The sequence below is a fragment of the Salvelinus alpinus genome, chromosome 7, assembly GCF_045679555.1.
Source record: "Salvelinus alpinus chromosome 7, SLU_Salpinus.1, whole genome shotgun sequence".
NCBI lineage: Eukaryota > Metazoa > Chordata > Actinopteri > Salmoniformes > Salmonidae > Salvelinus > Salvelinus alpinus.
Genome location: NC_092092.1, coordinates 76,500,873 through 76,527,802, shown reverse-complemented (window position 1 = coordinate 76,527,802; position 26,930 = coordinate 76,500,873). Strand labels below are relative to the sequence as shown.

Below are 26,930 nucleotides of genomic sequence, written 5' to 3'. Positions count from 1 at the left end.
GGGAATAGTGTTCCATTTGGGACTCAGTTATCCCCCCCAAAAAAGGCAGCAGAAACTAAAAAGATAACTGTTTATTTCGGTTCCTCCTCAACAGTAGTTTCTGAACAATCAGACAAGAAAATTTGACAACGAAAGTACAAGGAAATGCATACATTTTTAACCACAATTAACTGCATGGACAGCATATTATGTGCATACTTTTAAGAATCCAATGCCAATCTTTCAACCATTCTATTCAAGGTGTGTGTAGCCCAGTCACTGTGGGGTTGCTGGATACCAGTGAGCAGAACTCTTACCAGAAAGACCAACCATTTACCTATGAGCTATCAATACAAAACAGTTCAGCTGTCTTCCTATTGATAATACATTTATATGAATACCGGTCGCTACCGTCCCACCTATACAAGGTCCTGATATACCCTAAATTCTCTCTCCACCACTCATATTGTCTGTTATATTCAGGGAATATAAATTATACACCCTTTGCATACATGTAAAATTAACAAAATAATAAAGTGCTTTCTACCGACTCAAACAGACACACATAATCTCTTAGAGAATGGTACTTTACACGGCGTACGTTTGAGACTTAAAATCACTTTACTTTTCAGATTTCTGTTTTAGCAGAGCTCAGTGCATGAGGAGAAACGGAACATATAAGACATGCCCAAACAAGCCCATGGTTGGCTTGTTTGACCACATCTGTGTTCTATGTGATGACACGTACACATCATATACAAATCTTACAGTGGCATTCACAACAAGGGTAAAAACAACTGCAGTGACAACTGCAGGAGTTCTTACCAAAACACACAGAACGGAACCATCTGTCCACCTAACATGACATTAAAACATTCAACAAGTTTAATTAATAATAGTCGGCACTGTTAAAGAAACGAAACAAAAGTTCTGTTTGTTTAAAAAAAAAATGAGTTGGTTTCGTAGCTCATAGGTTAAGGTGCTTGTGTAAACATTGTTCCACTCTGACGTCACAGGTGGACCACTCAAACGGGCCACTTATGTTACTCAGATTCATAATGATTACATGATTGTGATTCAGATTGCCTTTAAAACCAAACGGTATTATGGTAAAAAGCAGGTTATTGGGAGGATACTTAGACCTGGGTTCAGGTCTATCAAATACATACTTTAGTTGGGCTTGCCTGGCACAATGGAACCAACAGATTTGCAAAAGTCCAAACCCCTTGTAGGCAAGATAAAGCAAACGCTGAAACGTATAAGAAATAATTGATAAACGATGAGATACTAGTTGGTAGAGTGGAGCAGAGTGATGCAGCTCTCCTGTATGCACTAGTTTGATACAGTCTGGAGAGAGAGAGAGTGAGAGCGAGAAAGATAGAGAGAGCGAGAGAGACAGAGAGAGATAGAGAGAGCGAGAGAGACAGAGAGAGAGTGAGAGACAGAGAGAGTGAGAGAGAGACAGAGAGTGAGAGAGAGACAGAGAGAGAGAGACAGAGAGAGAGAGACAGAGAGAGAGGGAGGGAGAGAAGAGGCCTGAATGTTCTCAAATAACCGTCTGTCTTTCTCCCCACAGAGTTTCAACATGTATAAAAATAAGACTTAATTTGAGACCCTGAATAAATGTTCATCATATGGTGAATCCTCTCTCTGCAGATAAATACATACATAAAGACTACATGTACCCTGGTTTTAATCTTCTCCAACTTCCACAATATCCTTAGTTTGATTACACCTGGGGGAGAGGGAATGGGGGGGGGGTCTGGTGAGACCTATTCCTACTCTATACAACCAGTAGAAAAAGAGAAGCAGTCAGTCAGAATGTTATCATCGCTACCAGTCTAAATGTACCATTCCATCCTTATCAACTGCCTAAACGCGTTCCCCCCTTTGTCGTGTGAAACAGGTCTACGTAGACTGAGGAGTGTGTGCAGTCTGTTTCTATCCGGGTAACGTTGTGTCGTCACTGTATTCACATCGTTCCATCAGCATATCTTTGTGATGTCTGGCTATGTGCTGACTCTTCTCTGAGGGCCTTCTGAAGCCTTTACAACAGTAGTCACAGCAGTGGGGGTATTCCTTGGTGTGGATCGAGATCACGTGGCGTTTGAATCCTGAAGCGTCCGGGCTGTTGTACTCGCAGTACTGACACTGGTACACTTTCCTCCCGCTGTGGGTCTTCATGTGTTTCTTCAGCTCCGTGGACTGGCGGAACCCTCGCCGGCAGCGTTTACACTTAAAGGGGAGGTCCTTGGTGTGAACGGACAGGATGTGTCTGCTGAGGGTGAAAGGTTCAGAGGTCGTGAAGTTACAGTGCCTGCACTGGTGCACCTTGTTGCCCTTGTGCATCTCGGAGTGTTTCTTCAGCTCAGAGGGCCGGTGGAAGCCCTTCTCACACACGTCACACTGGTGAGGGAAGTCTTTGGTGTGAACAGATATAATGTGTCGTTTTAGATCAGAGGAGTTGGTGCTCTTGTGTTCACAGTGGGGACACTGGTGGGTCTTGTGTCCCTGCACCATCTCTGTGTGCCGCTGCAGCTCCCCCTCGTCTGCGTAGGCCTGGGGGCAGTGGCCACACTTAAAAGGCAGGTCGGCACCGTGCTTGCTCTTGATGTGAGTCTTTAGGTTGGACTGGTCTGCACAGCGAAAGTCACAGTGCGGGCAGCAGTACGGCTTCTCGCCCGTGTGGGTCCGCATGTGCTTCTTGAGCTCTGACGGGTGACGGAAGCCTTTAGCACACTCCACGCACACGTGGGCGAAGTTCCTACTGTGAACGGCCAATAGGTGGCGGTTGAGGAGCCCCTGCTCTGCAGTCTCATAGTCACAGTACTTACAGTGGTGCAGTTTGGACTCCTTGTCCCTCAGGATCAGCTTGTTAGACCCTAGCTGGCTGTCTTCGTGGTAACGACGGGTGTATTCTGTGTAGGTCCTGTTGTATTCTGGGTACTCTGCGGTGGTCCTGTTGTATTCTGGGTACTCTGGGGTGGTCCTGTTGTATTCTGGGTACTCTGGGGAAGAGGTTCTGTCTCTGTCACTGCGATGGACCAGTAGCTTGTGGGACTCCAGGTGGTTGTGGAAGTTGACCTTGAAAAACAAAACAGATTTTACTTATAGCGTGTTTCACAGACATGTCACAAGAGCAACACACTTAACAGGGAAAAGTAGGAAGGGAAACAATCACAATGAAAAATGTCAACAACGTAATAATATAAAACAGGTTGTTTCGATACTGGAGGCTGATTGGTTGATATATGGGAGTTGTGGGACAACAACTCCTGCAAAATACCATGAAGAATTAATCTCATTATTCCACTGTCCCTCATCCCAGGCAGGAAATTCATCAACTTTATCTTCTGAGGGAAAAAAGCATCTACACATAATTCTTCCAATGCTACCATTTGGTTTGCAACAGTTGGGGGTTGAATAAACCTACCTGTAAGCCTCTACGACCTGTGCAACAATGTACCATTTTACAAATTCGATCTCTCCTGTGCCAATAGGCTAGCTAGCCCAAGAATGAACATGAAACTAATTATTCACCATGGAAACAGTAAACACTCCGAATTCCATTCATTCATTAGCGCAGTGTGGCCTATTGGATATTTATTCAAATAATTATTTATAAAAAATATTTATCTCTCGTCATCATTTAATCTCTGCTAGCTAGCTACATACACTAAGCTGACTGTACCTTTAAAGAGCTTGGAAAATTCCAGAAAATGATGTCATGGGTTTAGAAGCTTCTGATAGGCTAATTGACATAATTTGAGTCAATTGGAGGTGTACCTGTGAATGTATTTCAAGGCCTATCTTCAAACTCAGTGCCTCTTTGCTTGAATACATGGGAAAATCAAAAGAAATCAGCCAAGACCTCAGAAAGTAAATTGTAGACCTCCACAAGTCTGCTTCATCCTTGGGAGCAATTTCCAAACGCCTGAAGGTACCACGTTCATCTGTACAAACAATAGAACGCAAGTATAAACACCATGGGACCACGCAGCTGTCATACCGCTCAGGAAGGAGACACGTTCTGTCTCCTAGAGATGAACGTACTTTGGTGCGAAAAGTGCAAATCAATCCCAGAACAACAGCGAAGGACCTTGTGAAGATGCTGGAGGAAACAGGTACAAAAGTATTTATATACACAGTAAAACGAGTCCTATATCGACAAAACCTGAAAGGCCACTCAGCAAGGAAGAAGCCACTGCTCCAAAACCGCCATAAAAAAGCCAGACTACGATTTGCAACTGCACATGGGGACAAAGATTGTACTTTTTGGATGAATGTCCTCTGGTCTGATGAAACAAAAATAGAACTCTTTGGCCATAATGACCATTGTTATGTTTGGAAGAAAAAGAGGGATGCTTGCAAGCCGAAGAACACCATCCCAACCGTGAAGCATGAGGGTGGCAGCATCATGTTGTGGGGGTGCTTTGCTGCAGGAGGGACTAGTGCACTTCACAAAATAGATGGCATCATGAGGATGGAAAATTATGTGGATATATTGAAGCAACATCTCAAGACATCAGTCAGGAAGTTAAAGCTTGGTCGCAAATGGGTCTTCTAAATGGACAATGACCCCAAGCATACTTCCAAAGTTGTGGCAAAATGGCTTAAGGACAACAAAGTCAAGGTATTGGAGTGGCCATCACAAAGCCATGACTTCAATCGCATACAAAAATTGTGGGCAGAACTGAAAAAGTGTGTGTGAGCAAGGCCTACAAACCTGACTCAGTTACACCAGCTCTGTCAGGAGGCATGGGTCAAAATTCACCCAACCTATTGTGCGAAGCTTGTGGAAGGCTACCCGAAACGTTTGACCCAAGTTAAATAATTTAAAGGCAATGCTACCAAATATTAATTGAGTGTATGTAAACTTCTGACCCACTGGGAATGTGACGAAAGAAAGAAAAGCTGAAATAAATCATTCTCTCTACTATTATTCTGACATTTCACATTCTTATAATAAAGTAGTGATCCTAACTGACCTAAGACAGGGAATTTTTACTAGGATTAAAATGTCAGGAATATTGAAAAACTGAGTTTAAATGTATTTGGCTAAGGTGTATGTAAACCTCCGACTTCAACTGTACATGCGAATGATTTGTTTAGCATAGCAAAGTCGAATGAACGACCAGCCTGCTTGGTAGCAACTTCAGAACGCAAAAACAAGTGTAGTCATTAAAAATAAAGTTTTATAATTATAAAATATAATTCATATTTTTTATAAATATGTTGGCAACCGTTTCATAAAAGCAATAATGCCCTCGAACCTGGGAATTATACCCGGGAATTATAGTGGGACAACTCCCTCCAAGGGCTGTATCCCGGCACTTGACTTCACCTTGGGCCTCAGAACAGAACTTGTCAGAATTTGTCATATGATAATTCCCGGGTTCTCAGGCAATACTGCTTAAATAACATAAAATAATAGAGAGAATGAAGGGGAGAAGAAAAGAGGAATAATAACAGATAAGGTCCAATGACGGGAACATCAGAGATATGAGAGGCGACAGAGACCTTCTTGTTGGTGGTGAAGTCACAGTCGGTACACTGGTATTTCTTAACGTGGTGGTCAGGATGGTTCTTCATGTGGCACTTGAGGAAGCCTTGTGACCTGAACTTCTTACCACAGATGTGACAGGGGTAGACGGTCAGGGGCATGCCGTCTGGACCGATGATCACAGCTGGGATGAGACAGGGAGATACTGTATATTACTGAGGACTAGATCAAAATAACTCACTACAAGATCTAACAATAAGCTGAATTTCAAGCCACAAAAAGAAAGCAAAAGGGAATTTCTGCCATGTTTTCACCCCTCTGATAATTTGATACAACTAGTTATATCTCCTGAATGTATGTTCTTTGGGCTCATGTCAGCCGAAGGGATAATGTAATGTCTGTCTGTACCGGTCTGGCACTGCCGTGATAATGTAATGTCTGTCTGTACCGGTCTGGCACTGCCGTGATAATGTAATGTCTGTCTGTACCGGTCTGGCACTGCCGAGATAATGTAATGTCTGTCTGTACCGGTCTGGCACTGCCGTGATAATGTAATGTCTGTCTGTACCGGTCTGGCACTGCCGTGATAATGTAATGTCTGTCTGTACCGGTCTGGCACTGCCGTGATAATGTAATGTCTGCCTGTCCCGGTCTGGCACTGCCGTGATAATGTAATGTCTGTCTGTACCGGTCTGGCACTGCCGTGATAATGTAATGTCTGTCTGTACCGGTCTGGCACTGCCGTGACAATGTAATGTCTGTCTGTACCGGTCTGGCACTGCCGTGATAATGTAATGTCTGTCTGTACCGGTCTGGCACTGCCGTGATAATGTAATGTCTGTCTGTCTGTACCGGTCTGGCACTGCCGTGACAATGTAATGTCTGTCTGTACCGGTCTGGCACTGCCGTGATAATGTAATGTCTGTCTGTACCGGTCTGGCACTGCCGTGATAATGTAATGTCTGTCTGTACCGGTCTGGCACTGCCGTGATAATGTAATGTCTGTACCGGTCTGGCACTGCCGTGACAATGTAATGTCTGTCTGTACCGGTCTGGCACTGCCGTGATAATGTAATGTCTGTCTGTACCGGTCTGGCACTGCCGTGATAATGTAATGTCTGTCTGTACCGGTCTGGCACTGCCGTGACAATGTAATGTCTGTCTGTACCGGTCTGGCACTGCCGTGATAATGTAATGTCTGTCTGTACCGGTCTGGCACTGCCGTGATAATGTAATGTCTGTCTGTACCGGTCTGGCACTACCGTGATAATGTAATGTCTGTCTGTACCGGTCTGGCACTGCCGTGTCTCTCCCTTCCTCTTCTTCTTCTTGATCTTCTGTTTGAGGGCTCTGTTGGTACCCTGACTGTCTCTGATCTGGATGTAGGGCCTGGTCCCTCCATTCCTCACTGTGTCCACACTGTTATCTATATATAAACAGCAGGGGGAGAAACCTACCTCAGAAAGTATTCAGACACATTTTGTTACACCCTTATTCTAAAATGGATTCAATAGTTTCCCCCCCCCCTCATCAATCTACACAATACCCCATAATGACAATGCAAAAAAATGTATTAGATGTATTAAAATGTAAAAATGTATTAGAAAATGTATTAGAAAATGTATAAAAAAATAAAACATATTTACATAAGTATTCAGACCCTTTACTCAGTACTTTGTTGAAGCACCTTTGGCAGTGATTACAGTCTTCTTGGGTATGATGCTACAAGCTTGGCACACCTGTATTTGGGGAGTTTCTCCCATTCTTCTATGGAGATCCTCTTAAGCTCTGTCAGGTTGGATGGGGAGCGTCGCTGCACAGCTATTTTCAGGTCTCTCCAGAGATGTTCGATCGGGTTCAAGTCTGGGCTCTGGCTGGGCCACTCAAGACATAGAGACTTGTCCCGAAGCCACTCCTGCGTTTGGCTGTGTGCTTAGGGTCGTTGTCCTGTTGTATGGTGAACTTCCCTCCAGTGTGGAGGTGCTGAGCACTCTGGAGCAGATTTCATAAAGGATCTCTCTGTACTTTGCTCTGTTCATCTTTCCCTCGATCCTGACTAGTCTCCCATGATGCTGCCACCACCATGCTTCACCATAGGGATGGTGCCAGGTTTCCTCCAGAAGTGATGCTTGGCATTCAGACCAGTGAATCTTGTTTCTCATGTTTTGAGAGTCCTTTAGGTGCCTTTTACTGAGGAGTGGCTTCCGTCTGGCCACTCTACCATATAGACCCAATTGGTGGTGTGCAGCAGAGATGATTGTCCTTTTGGAAGGTTCTCCCATCTCTACAGAGGAACAATCAGGTTCTTGGTCACCTCTCTGACCAAGGCCCTTCTCCCCCGATTGCTCAGTTTGCCCAGGTGGCCAGCTCTAGGAAGAGTCTTGGTGGTTCCAAACTTCTTCCATTTAAGAATCATGGAAGCCACTGTGTACTGTGTTCTAGGGGACCTTCAATGCTGCTTTTTGATACCCTTCCCCAGATTCGTGCCCCAATACAATCCTGTCTCTGAGCTCTCTGTATGATTGATTCAACCTCATGACTTGTTTTTTGCTCTGACATGCACTATCAACTGTGGGACCTTACATAGACAGGTGTGTGCCTTTCCAAATCATCTCTGGCATTGTGTTGTGTGACAACAAAACTGCACATTTTAGAGTTCCCAGCACAAGGTGCACCTGTGTAATGATCATGCTGTTTAATCAGCTTCTTGATTTGCCACACCTGTCAGGTGGATGGATTATCTTGGCAAAGGAGAAACATTAACTAACAGGGATGTAAACAACTTTGTGCACAACATTTGAGAGAAACTTTGTGTGTATGGAAAATGTCTTGAAACTTTTATTTCAGCTCAGGAAACATGGGACAAATACTTTACATGTTGTGTTTATATTTTTGTTCAGTGTAGAACAGTGTGGATTGCAAACAGGTTCAAGTTAACATACTTAGCAAAGATGGATAGGTCTGCATTTTGTTACGGTAAGATGTTTAACAAACAAAATGGACTGACTTTGGAATTGGAGTTGATTTCAAGGCAACACATAAAAGACCGTAAATACACAACTTGAAGCTACCACGTATTTAGTCATGGAGCACGTTGTGATTGGCCAAGCCTTAACACACCCACAATTTGTTGAGTCATCAAAACCCAGTCCTTCGCGCCACCGCCAGCACTGCGAAGATCATTTGGGGTTGTGAAAATAGCAAAAATATTTCTGACACGCCCCCGAACCGATAATGGTACTGCCAGCGCTTGGATTTACCATTTCATTAGGTTTGTTTTAATAAAGAACCCATAGTTGTGTGTGTTATATCCAGCTGAAGGAATGCTGTTATTACTGAATATAAAACCAGTTGAACACAAGACAGTAGTGAATCCTTATTCCTTACCGTAGGCAGCAGCCCAGGAGACCGGGACAAACATCTTGCTGTTTGGAGAGTCATCTAGCTGGTTCTCCTGGACTGCTGAGGTCTCCTCCTCTCCTACAATCACTTCCATGTACACCTGCTCTGCCATGTCTGACACATCTGTAAACACACAGAGACAGACAGATTCAGTAACAACCCTTACCCTCCTCCTCACCTACAATCACCTACACCTGCTCAGCCATGTCAGCCCAGTCTGGAATACAGAGACACAGAGATAGTCAGTTACAGGACATGTACAAACACTTTCTTCATTTGCCCGAAGCCCTGTTCAAATCCTTTTGAAGTGCACCTGTGAAAGCTATTTGTTGGAACCTTTTTGTTGTTGTTGACCTATCCAGTCACGTTTGATCACATGATTGGACAGGTGAAATGAAGGGTTCCACTAAAAAAACATTCACAGCTGCAGTCATGTGAGAGGAGTTATTTCTTTAAAGAAGAGTGTTTACTCACTGATATTTTCCTCTGACTGGGATTGGTCCTTCACAGCCATGTCTGTCTCCTCCCCCAGACCATGTCTGTCTCCTCCCCCAGACACCCCCCGGCCATGTCTGTCTCCTCCCCCCAGCTATGTCTGGCTCCTCCCCCAGACCCCCCCCGGCCATGTCTGTCTCCTCCCCCAGACACCCCCCGGCCATGTCTGTCTCCTCCCCCCAGCTATGTCTGGCTCCTCCCCCAGACCATGTTTGGCTCCTCCCCCAGACCATGTCTGGCTCCTCCCCCAGACTTCCGTACAACATGGTGGCCGTTATGGAAGTCAGTAAAGTTAATTATGCGAGAAATTGCGGTGGGGACGTCTTTATAATCAAATATTGATAATATAATAAGCATCATATGGAAGTAAACTTTTGAGTCACGTGACATGGTGTGTGTGGTCCTCTCACTATGACTCAGGAAAGCAGTTTATTAGACTACAGATGAAAAGTTAAATAAACTTTACAGGGTGGTGAAAGAGCACGGTGATCTTGATGCTCCTTTCCAATAAATATCGATGGTCTAATTCTGGTGACATGATGATTGATGCTTGACTGCCGTTTGACAAATAAAAATATTCAGGCTTTTATCCATAATAATCTCGACATGTAGACTAGTCTATCCTCACCGTATACGTGAGCTGTTGTGCCAAGACCAGTGTAGGCACATCTGACATTTAACGTAACAGTTTGTGACAAAACTATAGGTACAAATGGAAACACATTGACCGTGAGATTTTTATTCACCACATGAAAACTTAAGCGAAAAAGTACATTGTGTGCACTACGTCATCACACACTGATTTATATAAAATCAGCAACAAGTCCTTTTGTTGGAAACACCACTGGTGGCAAAATGCACATATTTTCTTTATGCAGATTTTGGAATATTCACATGAAAATCTGGTTGCCAATTGGATGGAAACCTAGCTAGTAAAACACAGTTTACACCACCTCTCTACTCCTCTGAGGAAGCCTTACCATCTAAAGTATCATATCCATGTATGTAGCTGATACTAGAAGTTAGAAGATAATAGTTTGATGCCATTCACAATATGCAAAATGCTGCTTCGCGTTTCAATTGACATGAGCCTCTTGAAATGTTGGACTCTTTGAAGAAAGAATGGTGCTTTCAAGACAACTGGGAACTCTGAAATAACCGAGGTCAAATCATAGCGTCGTTGATCTTCAGGTCGGAAATTCGTAGCTCAAGAAAGATGCCAGAGTTTCCGAGTAGGGATTCCAAGGTGGACGACCGTTCAAAACGATTTTTCACAGTCGGAGTTTGTTTTTTATGCATTCCCAGTCGTCTTGAACGCACTGAAGTCTGAGATTTCCGAGTTCCCAGTTGTTTTGAACGTGACAGAAATACCACTCACCTATCTCCACATCGTCATCGGCCTCCGCTTTGAAAATGTAGACCTTGATGACCTCTGACCCCTCCTTGTTGGAGGCGTCGTCCTGCATCACCTCAGTAGTGATCTCTAGAGGAGTGTCTCCTATGTCCAGCTTCTCACCAACGTCATCCACTGGATAAACACAAATAACACATCGCAGTTAGCCTTTACCCCACAGCAGGGTAGGACAACAAGGACTTGGGAGGCAAAAATGTCCAGCAGAGTTCATGAAATGCTCTCCAAACAATCCTTCAGATGTATTCTAGCCTATTAATTTGCAGTAGTTGTAAACAATGATTAAAAAGACACAACAACGCCACACCGTAGAGCACTAATGCTAGCAAATCATTCAATGAAATCAAGCCTTTTTATACACTGAACAAAAATAAAAACGCAATATGCAACAATTTCAAAGATATATGAACTGTAACTCAGTAATACAGAAATCAGTCAATTTAGATAAATTCATTAAGCCCTAATCTATGGATTTCACATGTCTGGGAATACAGATATGCATCTGCTGGTCACAGACAACTTATCAAAAAAAGGTAGAGGCGTGGATCAGAAAACCAGTCGCTATCTGGTGTGACCACCATTAGCCTCATGCAGCGCGACATCTCTTTCGCATAGAGTTGATCAGGCTGTTGATTTTGGCCTGTGGAATGTTGTCCCACTCCTCTTCAGTGGCTGTGCGAAGTTGCTGGATATTGGCGGGAACTGGAACACGCCGTCAGACACGTCGATCCAGAGCATCCCAAACATGTTTTTTTATTTTTATTTAACTAGGCAAGTCATTTAAGAACAAATTCTTATTTACAATGACGGCCTACACCGGCCAAACCCGGATGACGCTGGGCCAATTGTGCGCCGCCCTATGGGACTTCAAACACGGCCGGTTGTGATACAGCCTGGATTCGAACCAGGGCATCTCTATCACTGAGATGCAGTGCCTTAGACCGCTGCGCCACTCTGGAGCCCAATGGGTGACACGTCTGGTGAGTATGAAGGTCATGGAAGAACTGGGACATTATCAGCTTCCAGTTATTGTGTACAGATCCTTGCGACATGGGGCCGTGCATTATCATGCTGAAACATGAGGTGGTGGCGGGTGGATGAATGGCACGACAATGGGCCTCAGGAGCTTGTCATAGTATCTCTGTGCATTCAAATTGCCATCGATAAAATGCAATTGTGTTCGTTGTCTGTAGCTTATGCCTGCCCATACGATAACCACCACGGGGCACTCCGTTCACAACGCCATACACATGGTCTGCGGTTGTGAGGCCGGTTGGACATACTGCCAAATTCTCTAAAACGACATTAGAGGTGGCTTATGGTAGAGAAATGACCATTCAATTCCCTGGCAACAGCTCTGGTGGACATTCCTGCAGTCAGCAATCCAATTGCACACTCCCTCAAAAATTGAGACATCTGTGGCATTGTGCTGTGACAAAATTGCACATTTTAGAGTGGCCTTTTATTGCCCCCAGCGCAAGGTGCATCTGTGTAATGATCATGCTGTTTAACCAGCTTCTTGATATGCCACACCTGTCAGGTGGATGGATTATCTTTGCAAAGCAGAAATGCTCACTAACAGGGACGTAAACAAATGTGTGCACAAAACTTGAGAGAAATAAGCTTTTTGTGCTTATGGAACATTTCTGGGATCTTTTATTTCAGCTCATGAAACATGGGACCAACTCTTTACATGTTGCTTTTACATTTTTGTTCAGTGTAGGTTGTAGGGCTAGTTGGTTAGTTGACTCACAGGAGATCATGAGGTAGTCCTCCGAGGTGCTCTTCACATCCTCCTCATCCTCATCAGGCTGCAGAGAGACAGCCTCCACCTCCAGCTCCTCGTGGGCCTGGATCACTGTCTCCTCCTGCCCCAACTCCTCCCCAACAAGCACCTCCTGGTCCAAGCCCTCCACCCCGTCCTCCTCCTGGTGCTCCACAAAGAGCTGGTCTGGCATGTGGTGGTGATGGTGGACTGAGCCCTGAATGAGGTCTGAGGTTAGAACATGGTGAAGGTGGTGAGAGTCCATAGCCACTTCGGTGCCCAGCAAGTGCTTGTGGCCGATGTCAGGGCCTTCAATCACCTCCGTCTCTAGGTCTTCCTCGAGGCCCTCGACCATATGTGTCTCCAGCTCCACCACCTCCGTCTCTAGGCCGTCCACCACCTCCGTCTCTAGGCCGTCCACCTCCGTCTCTAGGCCGTCCACCTCCGTCTCTAGGCCGTCCACCTCCGTCTCTAGGCCGTCCACCTCCGTCTCTAGGCCGTCCACCTCCGTCTCTAGGCCGTCCACCTCCGTCTCTAGGCCTTCCACCTCCGTCTCTAGGCCTTCCACCTCCGTCTCTAGGCCTTCCACCTCCGTCTCGAGGCCCTCCACCTCCGTCTCGAGGCCCTCCACCTCCGTCTCGAGGCCCTCCACCTCCGTCTCGAGGCCCTCCACCTCCAGGCCGTGCTCCAGCAGAATGCCTTCGTCCGTCATGACGTCAGACAGGAGCATGCCCTCTGGCATGGATACCACAATGTGATCCCCTTCGATGTGGGCCAGGCCCCTCATTCCTGCCACTGTACAGGGAAACAGTAAGAGGGGAATATTATTATAGGAAAGTTTCCACTGCAGCCCTGGTTTGGACTGAGGCTTTTCCAGGCTATCCTCTTAGTGGAAAAACACCCAAAAAAGGATTGTAAGATACAGCTACACAAGACATTGCTGTAGTGTGGTCAGCATCTAGCTTTGCATGAGGAATTGGGCTCTCATGTGAAGACTAATGAACACAACATATACATTATCAAAAGGCCATATTGACCTACCAAAGTCCTGCATGATCATGGTGTGAGGCATCTTTAACTCCTGTGTGTGTAGCTCCAGGATCCCTCCGCCGTGGTCCATCTCTTTGATCTGAAAAAGGCGTAAATAAAATTATTAATGTTAGGCCTACACATCATTTCAGAGGTTCTATATTCGTTACACAAAGCATCTCAGAGTGCTGAACTAGGATCAGTTCGGCCTTTAGATCATAATGAATAATATTACATGGACAGATCCTAGATCAGCACTCCTACTCGGGAGACACTTTGTGGATACAGGCCCTGGATATTGATTAGTGTCAGTGTGTATTACCTTCACATTTGATGCCAATGCTCTCTAAAATAAGAACAGTGTGTTGCTGGTGTTTCTTCCTTCCATCGGGGGAGAGAACCCTGCAAAGGAAGGGACAACAGTGAGATTGATGCCACTGAAAACATTGATCTTTCATCCATGTGCCATGAGAGGAAATGTGGGAAAGGCCGATGACATCACATACCCGGTAGATCAAATCAAATGTTATTTGTCACATGTGCCGAATAAAACAAGTGTAGACCTTACAGTGAAATGCTTACTTACAAGCCCTTAACCAACAATGCAGTTAAGAAAAAGTGTTAAGTAAAAAATAGATCAGTAAAAAAATAAAAGTAACATGCAGCAGTAAAATAACAGTAGGGAGGCTATATACAGGGTGTTACGGTACAGAGTCAATGTGGAGGCTATATACAGGGTGTTACGGTACAGAGTCAATGTGAGGAGGCTATATACAGGGTGTTACGGTACAGAGTCAATGTGTAGGCTATATACAGGGTGTTACGGTACAGAGTCAATGTGGAGGCTATATACAGGGTGTTACGGTACAGAGTCAATGTGGAGGCTATATACAGGGTGTTACGGTACAGAGTCAATGTGGAGGCTATATACAGGGTGTTACGGTACAGAGTCAATGTGGAGGCTATATACAGGGTGTTACGGTACAGAGTCAATGTGAAGGCTATATACAGGGTGTTACGGTACAGAGTCAATGTGGAGGCTATATACAGGGTGTTACGGTACAGAGTCAATGTGGAGGCTATATACAGGGTGTTACGGTACAGAGTCAATGTGGAGGCTATATACAGGGTGTTACGGTACAGAGTCAATGTGGAGGCTATATACAGGGTGTTACGTTACAGAGTCAATGTGGAGGCTATATACAGGGTGTTACGGTACAGAGACAATGTGGAGGCTATATACAGGGGGTACTGGTACAGAGACAATGTGGAGGCTATATACAGGGGGTACCGGTACAGAGTCAATGTGGAGGCTATATACAGGGTGTTACGGTACAGAGTCAATGTGGAGGCTATATACAGGGGGTACCGGTACACAGTCAATGTGGAGGCTATATACAGGGGGTACCGGTACAGAGTCAATGTGGAGGCTATATACAGGGGGTACCGGTACAGAGTCAATGTGGAGGCTATATACAGGGGGTACCGGTACACAGTCAATGTGGAGGCTATATACAGGGGGTACCGGTACAGAGTCAATGTGGAGGCTATATACAGGGGGTACCGGTACAGAGTCAATGTGGAGGCTATATACAGGCGGTACCGGTACAGAGTCAATGTGGAGGCTATATACAGGGGGTACCGGTACAGAGTCAATGTGGAGGCTATATACAGGGGGTACCAGTACAGAGTCAATGTGGAGGCTATATACAGGGGGTACCGGTACAGAGTCAATGTGGAGGCTATATACAGGGGGTACCGGTACAGAGTCAATGTGGAGGCTATATACAGGGGGTACCGGTACACAGTCAATGTGGAGGCTATATACAGGGGGTACCGGTACACAGTCAATGTGGAGGCTATATACAGGGGGTACCGGTACACAGTCAATGTGCAGGGGAACCAGTTAGTCGAGGTAATATGTACATGTGGGTAGAGTTAAGGTGACTATGCATAGATAATAGAGGCAATGCAAATAGTCTGGGTAGCCATTTGATTAGCTTATGGCTTGGGGGTAGAAGCTGTAAAGAAGCCTCTTGGACTTGGTGCTCCAGTATCGCTTGCCGTGCGGTAGCAGAGAGAACAGTCTTTGACAAGATATTCTCTGTGTAAGCTATTTTATGATGATAAGGATGTTGAAACTGCAGTATTCTAGCTGCTGGTATAGCTGCTGGTGTCTGTCTTGCCATAATTAATGTCTGGAAAAAATATGACCACATACTCAACTGGTGCTGCAGTGGAAAGTGTTGATTAGTTAACACTTGTTGATGGCATTTGAGTCAGTCCTAGCTCATATTGAATATGAATGAATAATGAGATATTGAGCCATATATTTCTATTATGAGACCGTTCCAGGTTTAAAATGTCGAAAAGGACCTAGAACGGATCTGTTGTTTTTCCTGCTTCTTAATTGTAATGATTTGCGCTGTCCCACACACGCCCACCGTTCATTGCCCAATTTCATGGTTGCCTGGATTATGCATCTGAAGCAGGGCAAGCTAGCGAGCACTCGCCATTTAAAATAAATCAAGATAACCAACTACCTAGTGTTACCACATCCACCTGATTGCCAAATGTCCGTGGTAACACTTGCAAACATGTTTGTCAATCCACATTCATTGGGTGGGATATATGTAACGGGCTAGTCAGCTAGCTAATAACGAGATAAGCTACCTAGCTAGCTAAGCAAGCTTGTTTGGCGCTGTGCAGACGTTTTGCTGCGGATGCCGATATCTGGGGGGAAATTCCACAATACTGCAAAGAAAGGAGGTGTATATAGAATAGTCATTTGTCGTTGAACTGTGTGTGTGGTGCTTAATGGCTGTTCTTTACTGTATATTTCTGAAACGTTGCGCCCACAACAACGTTAGCCAATTTCGATTCCGCCATTTTGGTTAGATAGCTTGTTAGTTAGCGTGTTTTAAAACTCCAGAAACCTCCACAAATCAACGATTGGTGCTAAATGAACAACTTGACACGCAATCGATACCACAATGTAAACACAAGCGACGTGTGCATTCACAACATTTATCGATGCATTTTTAATTGCGAAGGGACATGTTAGCTAGCGCATGCGGCATAATAAACCATGTTGTTTCCCGAGGAGCGCAAGGCCCGCAACAGCCGACTGGGCCCTAGTCTCATATACGATATGCAATTTCAATCGTTTCGAATGCTTTTACCTGATTATGGACTCCTTCAAATATATCGTCGTTATTTCTTCTTTCTCGGTTTTGTCTGTTATTGTTTGGGTATATTTTTCGACACTAAGCTAAATGCGGCCTGTACATTTGGATCCCCGGGCACTCTTTCCGAGGCCTGGGCCAATCACGTTGCTCGCTTGCAACCAAGGGAGGGCAGACAATGCGTGGCCTCGTTTAGCGCTGATCCCTGTCTATTTGCGTCACGCAAGGGAGAGCTTCGAGTCCAAATCGATGTTGTCAAGTTGATAGACAACGTACTATTTACCGATTGATCAGGATTGTTACAGCAGTTGATTAAATAACAAATATACTTTTTGTGTGTGATTATCAAGCAAGGTTCAACATTGGATAGAGGACAGCAGTGCATTGAAGTTATAATCAATCATGTGCATACACATTCATAGTTCCTAATAAAAAGTTCTCCCCTACTACAATGACACTACACGTTTCGGAATAGACATTTATTGACTGGTTCGATAAGACATAACAGTAGGATTATTCTTAGATTGAGTTTCAAAAACAGAACAGATTATTTTTATTCACCAGAATTTGTTCCAGCCTACAGCACATCACTATCTGGTGCATGCAGAGGAAGAGCATCTACATGAGCAGCAAAGTAAATATTCAAGTTCTGGGTAGGTTTTATTCTTAATTTCCAGAGGCACTCCGCATGAGGGTGCATAGCTGGTTGTCTCTTAGAAAGAGCATAAGGCCTTTACTTCGTGCGTCAGTTTGTTTTATTAGTACAGTGGTATTAAAAACAACACTCAGATTCACCAACCGATATGCAGTAAACTGTGGTAAAGCAATGTATACAGTATCTCAACTACAAGTAGTAGTTCGTTGGATTTGTAGAAACAATACTGCAGCAACAGATATGCAACCTTGGCACAGAATTTATCCCAACAATATATTTTTTTATATATAAAAAAGAAGTTCTTAAGGGGGGTCTTGATGGAAGGGCAGTGTGGTCCAGAGCTGTCGTGTTAGTCGGCAAAACACAATTATACAGGAATCACAACCAATCCCTCACAAAAAAATAAAAAATAAATAAACTTCCCACACGCATCAACATGAGGGTTGTTCCTTGGAAGAACAGACTTATTATTTCTAAGGCTATTATATAACAAACTAATTTCTTTGTCCTCAGAGAAAAGAGAACTAAACATCATGCAACACCCAAGTAACAGATGTGATCACCTTCATATCAGAGTTCAACTTCACACACACAATAGAACAAACAGTCCATCCAAAGTCATCAATCATTTGTAAATCTACAGAACGTAAACAAACAACCCTTTGTCTTCTCTCAACTATCATAAAATATAGACTGGAATTGGAATCGACATGTTATAAACATCTTCTGTACTCTGGAAGCTTTGTCTAGGTCCTGTCTCCAGTGTATCCGTGGGGTGAGGGGGTTCTCCATGCCAGGAGAGCTTTGTCTAGGTCCTGTCTCCAGTGTATCCGTGGGGTGAGGGGGTTCTCCATGCCAGGAGAGCTCTGTCTAGGTCCTGTCTCCAGTGTATCCGTGGGGTGAGAGGGTTCTCCATGCCAGGGAAGCTCTGTCTAGGTCCTGTCTCCAGTGTATCCGTGGGGTGAGGGGGTTCTCCATGCCAGGAGAGCTCTGTCTAGGTCCTGTCTCCAGTGTATCCGTGGGGTGAGAGGGTTCTCCATGCCAGGAGAGCTCTGTCTAGGTCCTGTCTCCAGTGTATCCGTGGGGTGAGAGGGTTCTCCATGCCAGGAGAGCTCTGTCTAGGTCCTGTCTCCAGTGTATCCGTGGGGTGAGAGGGTTCTCCATGCCAGGGAAGCTCTGTTCATCTACAGTGGTCCAGCCTACAGAGGTATGTTCATAGGCCAGCGGTATGGTCAGAGACATGTAAGTTGGTGTTGCCTACAGGGGTACGTTCAGAGGCAATTAAGTTGGTGTTTATACTAAAACGTGAGATAAAGGAGAGGTGGAGGAAGTTTCCTTGTTGCCTCAGTAGCAGCCGTCTCTCCACGACTCATTTGAGATTGGGCCATTCGTTCTAGTCATCCCCATAGACCTAACGAACAAAGACAACAATGACATAAGTCTTGATACTTGTAAGAGAGGCATTCAAACGGTTTGTGCCCTCCACTGATAAGGAGTAATCACGTTTAACCAACGGAATGACTATTGAAAGTCACACGTATCAACTCACTTTGAGTAATCATTCCAAGTCATAATGCTGAATGTGTATTTCTAAATGATCAATCAATCAATCAAATAATCAAATAATCACCTTCTATGAGGATGGGCCAGTCTACTCCTTGAGGATGGGGCTTCTGCTTGCCTCCCACCCCCAGTAGAGGCTCTCCCGGCTGTGTAGGCTTCCCCATTGGCAGGCCCTGGGGACTGGACCCTCCGTACCCCTCCATTGGGTCCACTCTGGACTACAGGCAGGCCCCTGGAGGGCTGGCGGGCCCCCGGCATGGAGCCCATGGCTTTGACAGGGACCCGCATAGACAGATGGGACTGGCCACTGCCTCGCATCCGACTGGATGACATACCTGGGGGTGATGGGCATGATGAGATGGGTTTAGGAGAGCTCTATCCACACACTGCAAAGTAGTATACTCAAAAAGTTTCCATGTGGTCTTACACTTATTTCACGTTCATATGCCAATGCTCTGATGACAGTACAATATAGGACATGAGAGAAGAGCACATTCTCTGTATACTTGACATCAGGAATTGTGGCAGCAAAAAGTTGTAGACTAGATGCTTGTACCCAGAGGAATATTAGTGGAACTGAGGTGAATAACCAGGGAGGGAGGACAGTACTGAGGGAGGAGTTGTAGCCTAGATGCCTGTACCCAGAAGAATATTAGTGGAACTGAGGTGAAGTTGTGAGCAGGTCTGATTTATCTGCTGTGGGGTGGACGGACGGACAATGGTTACCTGAGGGGAGAGTGGGGCAGGTGTAGGTAAGGGTTACCTGAGGAGGGGGTGGGGGGGGGCAGGTGTAGGTAAGGGTTACCTGAGGAGGGGGGGGGGGGGGGGGCAGGTGTAGGTAAGGGTTACCTGAGGAGGGAGTGGGGCAGGTGTAGGTAAGGGTTGCCTGAGGGGGGAGTAGGGTAGGTGTGATATACGGTTACCAGAGCTCTGGAGGTTAGCCTCCATGCTGCGGCTATTCCTGACTGCCTCCAGGGAACGCAGGCTGGTGCGGGGGGCCAGGTTAGGCAGGCTGGTGCGGGGGGCCAGGTTAGGCAGGCTGGTGCGGGGGGCCAGGTTAGGCAGGCTGTGCCTCACCTCTTCTGGAACCACACAAACAGCTACAGTTGGAGAAAGACCAAACTGAAACTGCATTCTATAGCAGCAACTCCCAAAGTTGGTCCTGGGGCTCTCTGTGGGTGCGTATTTTGGGTTTTTCCCTAGCACTACACAACTAATTCAAATAATCAAAGCTTAATGATGAGTTGGTTACTTGAAATAGCTGTGTAGGTCTAGGACAAGAACCTGGGGGGGCCCAAGGACCGAGTTTGGGAAACACTGTTCTATAGCACTAATCCATTTATAAGTCATGTCTTCAAACAATACAGAACTGAATTCCCTGTAGTTCTGACTGTGTACAGACACTGCTTTGTGTTTGGTCTGTGTGCGATACAGGAACACTCCTTTCCAGTCTCCTACCCTCGGTCTTGGCGAACTTTAGAAGCTCGGGCCCGGGCCCCTGTAGCGAACGCCGTGGAACACGTTGTCGGGGGGCCCCCAGCCTGCTGTACTCTGCCTGGCCCTGGGAACCCGTGGAGGGGGAGAGGCAGCGGGGCGAGCTCAGGGGAGAGGGGGAGTAGCGGAGGCGTCGCTGGGGCAGAGAGCAGCACTCATCCTCCTCATCCTCCAGGCTGTAGGTGTCAAACTCCTGGTCGCTGTAGGTCCCACCCCGACGTAGAGACTGGAGGGAGGCAGAGGAACTACGACGAGACACTGAGGCAGAGCTGGAGGCATAGTCCTGTCTCAGACCTGAGAAAGAGAGAGAGAGTTACAGGCCCTGGACGCTGCCACAGGTGAGGACACACACATGAAAGAACAAGGGTCTACTGTATTTTATCACCTCCTTGACCAAGGCCCTTCACCCCCAATTGCTCAGTTTTCCCAGGTGGCCAGCTCTAGGAAGAGTCTTGGTGGTTCCAAACTTCTTCCATTTAAGAATCATGGAAGCCACTGTGTTCTGTGTTCTTGGGGACCTTCAATGCTGCAGAAATATTTTGATACCCTTCCCCAGAACTTCTTCCATTTAAGAATTGTATTTTATATTTCACCTTTATTTAACCAGGTAGGCCAGCTGAGAACAAGTTCTCATTTACAACTGCGACCTGGCCAAGATAAAGCATAGCAGTGCGACAAAAACAACAGAGTTACAAACAAACGTACAGTCAATAACACAATAGAAAAATAGAAAGTTCTATGTACAGTGTGTGCAGATGTAGAAGAGTAGGGAGGTAGGCAATAAATAGAACATAGAGGTGAAAATAATTACAATTTAACATTAATACTGGAGTGATATATGTGCAAGTAGAGATACTGGGGTGCAAAAGAGCAAGAGGGTAAGTAATAATATGGGGATGAGGTAGTCAGGTGTGCTATTTACAGATTGGCTGTGTACAGGTACAGTGATCAATAAGCTGCTCTGACAGCTGATGCTTGAAGTTAGAGGGAGATTTGAGTTTCCAGCTTCAGTGATTTTTGCAATTCGTTCCAGTCATTGGCAGCAGAGAACTGGAAGGCGGCCAAAGGAAGTGTTGGCTTTGAGGATGACCAGTGAAATATACCTGCTGGAGCGCATGCTACTGGTGGGTGCTGCTATGGTGACCAGTGAGCTGAGATAAGGCGGGGTTTTACCTAGCAAAGACTTATAGATGACCTGGAGCCAGTGGGTTTGGCGTTGAATATGTAGTGAGTCCCAGCCAACGAGAGCATACAGGTCACAGTGGTGGGTGGTATATGGGGCTTTGGTGACAAAACGGATGGCACTGTGATAGACTACATCCAGTTTGCTGAGTAGAGTGTTGGGGGCTATTTTGTAAATGACATCGCTGAAGTCAAGGATCGGTAGGATAGTCAGTTTTACGAGGGTATGTTTGGCGGCATGAGTGAAGGAGGCTTTGTTGCGAAATAGGAAGCCGATTCTAGATTACATTTTGATTGGAGATGCTTAATGTGAGTCTGGAAGGAAAGTTTAGTCTAACCAGACACCTAAGTATTTGTAGTTGTCCACATATTCTAGGTCAGAACCGTCCAGAGTAGTGATGCTAGTCGGGCAGGAGGATGCGGGCAGCAATCGGTTGAAGAGCATGCACTTAGTTTTACTAGCATTTAAAAGCAGTTGGAGGCCACGGAAGGAGTGTTGTAATGGCATTGAAGCTCGTTTTGAGGTTTGTTAACAGTGTCCAAAGAAGGGCCAGAAGTATACAGAATGGTGTCGTCTGCATAGAGGTGGATCAGAGAATCACCCGCAGCAAGAGCGACATCATTGATATATACAGAGAAGAGAGTCGGCCCGAGAATTGAGCCCCGTGGCACCCCCATAGAGACTGCCAGAGGTCCGGACAACAGGCCCTCCGATTTGACACACTGAACTCTATCAAGGAAGTAGTTGGTAAACCAGGCGAGGCAGTTATTTGAGAAACCAAGGCTGTGGAGTCTCCCGATAAGAATGCGGTGATTGACAGAGTCGAAAGCCTTGGCCAGGTCGATGAAGACAGCTGCATAGCACTGTTTTTTATCAATGATATCGTTTAGGACCTTGAGCGTGGCTGAGGTGCACCCATGACCAGCTCAGAAACCAGATTGCATAGTAGAGAAGGTACGGTGGGATTCGAAAATGGTGGGTGATCTGTTTATTAACTTTGCTTTCGAAGATTTTAGAAAGGCAGGGCAAGATGGATATAGGTCTATAACAGTTTTGGTCTAAGGTGTCTCCCCCTTTGAAGAGGGGGACGATCACAGCAGATTTCCAATCTTTTGGAAATCTCAGACGATAAGAAAGAGGTTGATTGAGCTAGTAATAGGGGTTGCAACAATTTCGGCAGATCATTTTTAGAAAGAGAGGGTCCAGATTGTCTAGTCCAGCTGATTTGTAGGGATCCAGATTTTGCAGCTCTTTCAGAACATCAGCTGTTTGGATTTGGGTGAAGGGAGGAGGGGAGGGGTTGGGCAAGTTGCTGCAGGGGGTGCTGAGGTGTTGGCCGGGGTAGCCAGGTAGAAAGCATGGCCAAACCGATTATCGTAGATTTGTCGGTGGTGACAGTGTTTCCTATCCTCAGTGCAGTGAGCAGCTGGGAGTAGGTGCTCTTATTGACGGAGGCCACTGTGTTCTTGGGGACCTTCAATGCTGCAGAAATTATTTGGTACCCTTCCCCAGATCTGTGCCTCGACAAAATTCTGTGTCGGAGCTCTACGGACAATTCATTCGACCTCATGGCTTGGCTTTTGCTCTGACATGCACTGTCAACTGTGGGACCTTAGAGACAGCCTTTCCAAATCATGTCCAAGCAATTGAATTTACTACAGGTGGACTCCAATCAAGTTGTATAAACTTGAAGGATGATCAATGGAAACAGGATGCACCGGAGCTCAATTTCGATTCTCATAGCAAAGGGTCTGAATATTTATGTAAGTAAGGTATTTCTAAAAACCCGCTTTTGCTTTGTCATTATGGGGTATTGTGTGTAGATTGTTTAGGATTTTTATTTTATTTAATCCATTTTAGAATAAGGCTGTAACATAACAAAATGTGGAAAAAGTCAAATGGGTCTGAATAATTTCCGAAGGCACTGTATACAAAGAACTATTAACAGAAAACAGGTCAAACGAAACGAAGTGTAGCTAGTTTGCAGTCTTTCCAGCTTCAGTTTGAAGTGTTAGCTGTGTTGTTGGCTAGCTCTCGTAGAACAGTGTCCTGACGAGAGAGCACATTTTTCTATACCAAGTGAATTTGCGCATCATTAGCTAACATGTTATGGATGTATCCAAATAAATGGCACTGGAGAACAAACACATGCAGCTACTTTGTTGTTATTCTGGCTGAACCGTTTGATGTGACTGTAAATTAGCCTTAGATGGCTAGCTAGCAACCCTAGATGTTTGTCAGGACTATATCTTGTGGAAGGATGAAATTGTATGAATAAATTCATCACTTTTAAAGTTGAATGAAAATATATGTCAATCATTATTTGAATGTGTTGGTAACTTGTTGTATAAAAGCGATAATGCCCTCGAAGCCAGTGTTTGGAGGATATATTGGCACGGGTAACACTGGCTTCTCAGGCATTATCACTTAAGTGTATATCTAGTATCTACATGGACAATAACCCTGAAAGACATGGACACACCCACCCACACAAACACAGTCCTGCCCTAAGCACGCACTACCACAAAGAGTCAGCATATTCTCAGTCTACTATATTCTTAGCATATTGACAATAACAATGATGTAACCCTTTAGACTTTGGTAACACAGTATTCAAGACAACACCACTCCCTCTTCCTGAAACACATGATCACGGCAGTCATTATTCTAGGTAACACCACTCACTCTCTTCCTGTAGGCGGGCCATGATCTGGACGTCAGTGAGGTCCTGTAGCTTGTAACCCATGGTGATGGAGTCGTCTGAGGTACTCAGCTCACTGTCTACAGAAGACTGGGAACTCAGAGCAGAGTGCACACTCACGTAGCCTGAAATTACAATAACACAACCGTGATTTAGATCACACACACACTACTTCAGAATCCACCACAGTTTTGACACACAACTGCCCCTTGAGAGATAAAAGGTCTATAATACAACCTGAAAACCAAGGACATGCAACTATACATTATCCATACACAGCTATACAGTAGTCTATCTGTATTAGTCTCCAATCATAGACTGAGGGCTGGTCCAGTAACAATGTTTCTGGATCAGACCTGCATTATGAGAGGAGATACTTAGAAGTCCTGACTTCCCTGTCTGTCCTACTGGATTAGTCTAGACACAGTGCTGAGGATAGCTGGAAGCATGAGGTGTCTACTAGACATCAGCAGGGCCATCGTCTGACACACACCCCCCCCAAACTGGAACACACCCCCTTCATTCAAACTGACACAGAGGCAACAACAGCATCCAGGGCGTTTGGTTATATAACAGATGTGGGATTAGAAGGGGTCACCAGCAAGCAAAACATTCACATACTTCATGCAAAGGAGTGTTATTTCCAGTCTGTGTTCATAATAACATAAGCATTGTGTTGGTTTATATAGCGCCACCCACACATTGAGAAGTTAAATTTTTTGTTTTCACAGTATCGCTAAGGGTCAAAGTATATCCACACCACTCTGCAAAGCAAGCCTGTAAATTCCATTTGTTTTGGTAAAATAATGATCAATGCATAATACCATTCAGCATCTTGGCTATAGTAGGCCAATATACACAATAGATCCAACCTTTGACCTTTTACGTCGTTGAGTTGAGGAGAACAACCCTTTGAAGAAATGTTGCAGAATACAGCAAACATTAAACAAACATTTCAAATATTAAAAACCCCTTACAAATGTCTTACTTTTAAAGTCCTACTCCAGTCTCCCTTTCAGCTCATTCATCACCCGTTGTATTTAAAACGCCCATCCCATTAGGTGGTCCGGGTGTCCAGATTACTCTATTATACATGGGGTATTGTCTTTCAAAAAGGAAAAGTTTGAAAATAGATGGAGCGCATCTTTAAGAATTCAAGTTTTTAAAAATCTGATACTACTTTATCTTGAGTTCCACCAACACAAAAACCCCAGAGAGGAGCTGAATGTAAAGCACGTTAATATCATTCATACCTGAGCCACCACTGGCTAGTAGGGTTTTGTTAGTGGATTTGTGGTGGTACCCAGGAGAGAGGAGGCCAGAGGAGCCAGCCTCCCTCGTCTGACCAGAGCTGCTGTAGATGTTCCTCCAGCGAGATGCTAAAAAGGCACACAGAACAGACAGGACTCACACAGTTACATAAAACAGAGTCAAGGCACAGTTTAAGGCAGCCTGTATCGTGCCAAAAGAGTGTTCACTTCACTAGAGCGTGTTAGGACTTTTTTGGCCAACATCTGTGCCTAGTAGGCAGAAAAACAACAACATTGGGGTGGGAGTGAGTATGTGTTCAGGATTCCTTTACCGGTCCTTTAGATACCGAGTCTGAAGTGAACAAGAACTTTAAAAAGTCATTCCTGATCAGAGAGAAAGTACAACTTTCTGAGTTTAAATGGCCGTGGCTGGTTCATTGAGCTGTGAGACTAGAGGCATTGGTTTCCCAACAGCTTTTAGAACTTACTGTCCTATATCAACACTTACATAAGAGCTAACAAATGGAGGCTGTGACAGGACATTCCTTCCTAGGGCAATGGGTTCTATATAATGTTCTCTTACTTTATCAAGTGTCCTTGTTTGCTGATATACACTGTTTGACACTACCGTCATTCTATTCAGCCCCATTGGTGTCTATATTTTTACTGACTTCACACAGCGTCATTGTCGGCTACTACCTCCATTCAGACTCATTGCAGGTGCCAAATGGGCCACAACACAAGTTTGGGAGGGGTGTAACTGATCACCCTTATAGGCTATGAGAGGTAGCAATGAGGCTATGGCAGGTCATTATTGATTCTTATGTTTTATTTTCATCCAGGAAGCAGTATTGTTTGCTATTCATTGGCTCGGTCAGTCATTGAGCCAATGGGCCACAACAACACAAGTTTAGCAGGGTGAAACGGTCCAATATCACACTTTTATAACATGACTCATAACTACGGGGTAGGTTATAGCCTAGTGCATGACTTTCTATATGTCCCCGCTGCCAGTGGGCAGGTGATGTAATACAGTGAGTGTAAACTCTGGAGCTGTAGTCTCCTGTACCACGGTGGTGTGCATGTCAACGTTTCCCTTCTAAAGTGGGTAGTTTCATGCCCTAACAGACAGCTGTGTTCTGGTGCTATAAGACTATCCGACCCAGGGCAAGGTAATCCATCATAAAATTGTTTTGTCAAGATTACGAGATAAACTGTCTACATTAGGGGTGGATGTATGAGGACACTGTCTACATTAGGGGTGGATGTATTTGAGGACACTGTCTACATTAGGGGTGGATGTATTTGAGGACAC

The 26,930-nt window shown here is 45.1% G+C and overlaps 2 protein-coding genes across 4 annotated transcripts in view; both read right to left on the bottom strand.

The window, feature by feature from the left end:
- Positions 1 to 56: 56 nt before the first annotated feature.
- LOC139581691 (zinc finger protein 711-like) lies at positions 57 to 16,991 on the bottom strand. The gene is made up of 9 exons (XM_071411718.1): positions 16,767 to 16,991; positions 13,907 to 13,986; positions 13,597 to 13,684; positions 12,544 to 13,350; positions 10,758 to 10,907; positions 8,870 to 9,007; positions 6,771 to 6,908; positions 5,500 to 5,666; positions 57 to 3,063 (listed from the first exon to the last, which is right to left on the bottom strand). Exons 3-9 carry the CDS (start codon positions 13,673 to 13,675, stop codon positions 1,921 to 1,923), a joined length of 2,622 nt encoding a protein of 873 aa, XP_071267819.1. The 5' UTR covers positions 13,676 to 13,684; positions 13,907 to 13,986; positions 16,767 to 16,991; the 3' UTR covers positions 57 to 1,920.
- Positions 16,992 to 17,233: 242 nt separating this feature from the next.
- LOC139581692 (SLAIN motif-containing protein-like) overlaps positions 17,234 to 26,930 on the bottom strand; it is a 40,444-nt gene continuing 30,747 nt past the window's right edge. For 2 of the 3 annotated variants that reach the window (XM_071411720.1, XM_071411719.1), the window contains exons 4-9: positions 25,619 to 25,744; positions 24,350 to 24,490; positions 20,446 to 20,775; positions 19,911 to 20,069; positions 19,055 to 19,322; positions 17,234 to 18,835 (exon numbers count right to left, since the gene is read on the bottom strand). In XM_071411720.1, coding sequence (XP_071267821.1) covers positions 18,769 to 18,835; positions 19,055 to 19,322; positions 19,911 to 20,069; positions 20,446 to 20,775; positions 24,350 to 24,490; positions 25,619 to 25,744 — 1,091 coding nt within the window. In that variant the 3' untranslated portion in view covers positions 17,234 to 18,768. The remainder of the gene's footprint in view (positions 18,836 to 19,054; positions 19,323 to 19,910; positions 20,070 to 20,445; positions 20,776 to 24,349; positions 24,491 to 25,618; positions 25,745 to 26,930) is intronic. The other variant, XM_071411721.1, reaches the window with a different exon arrangement.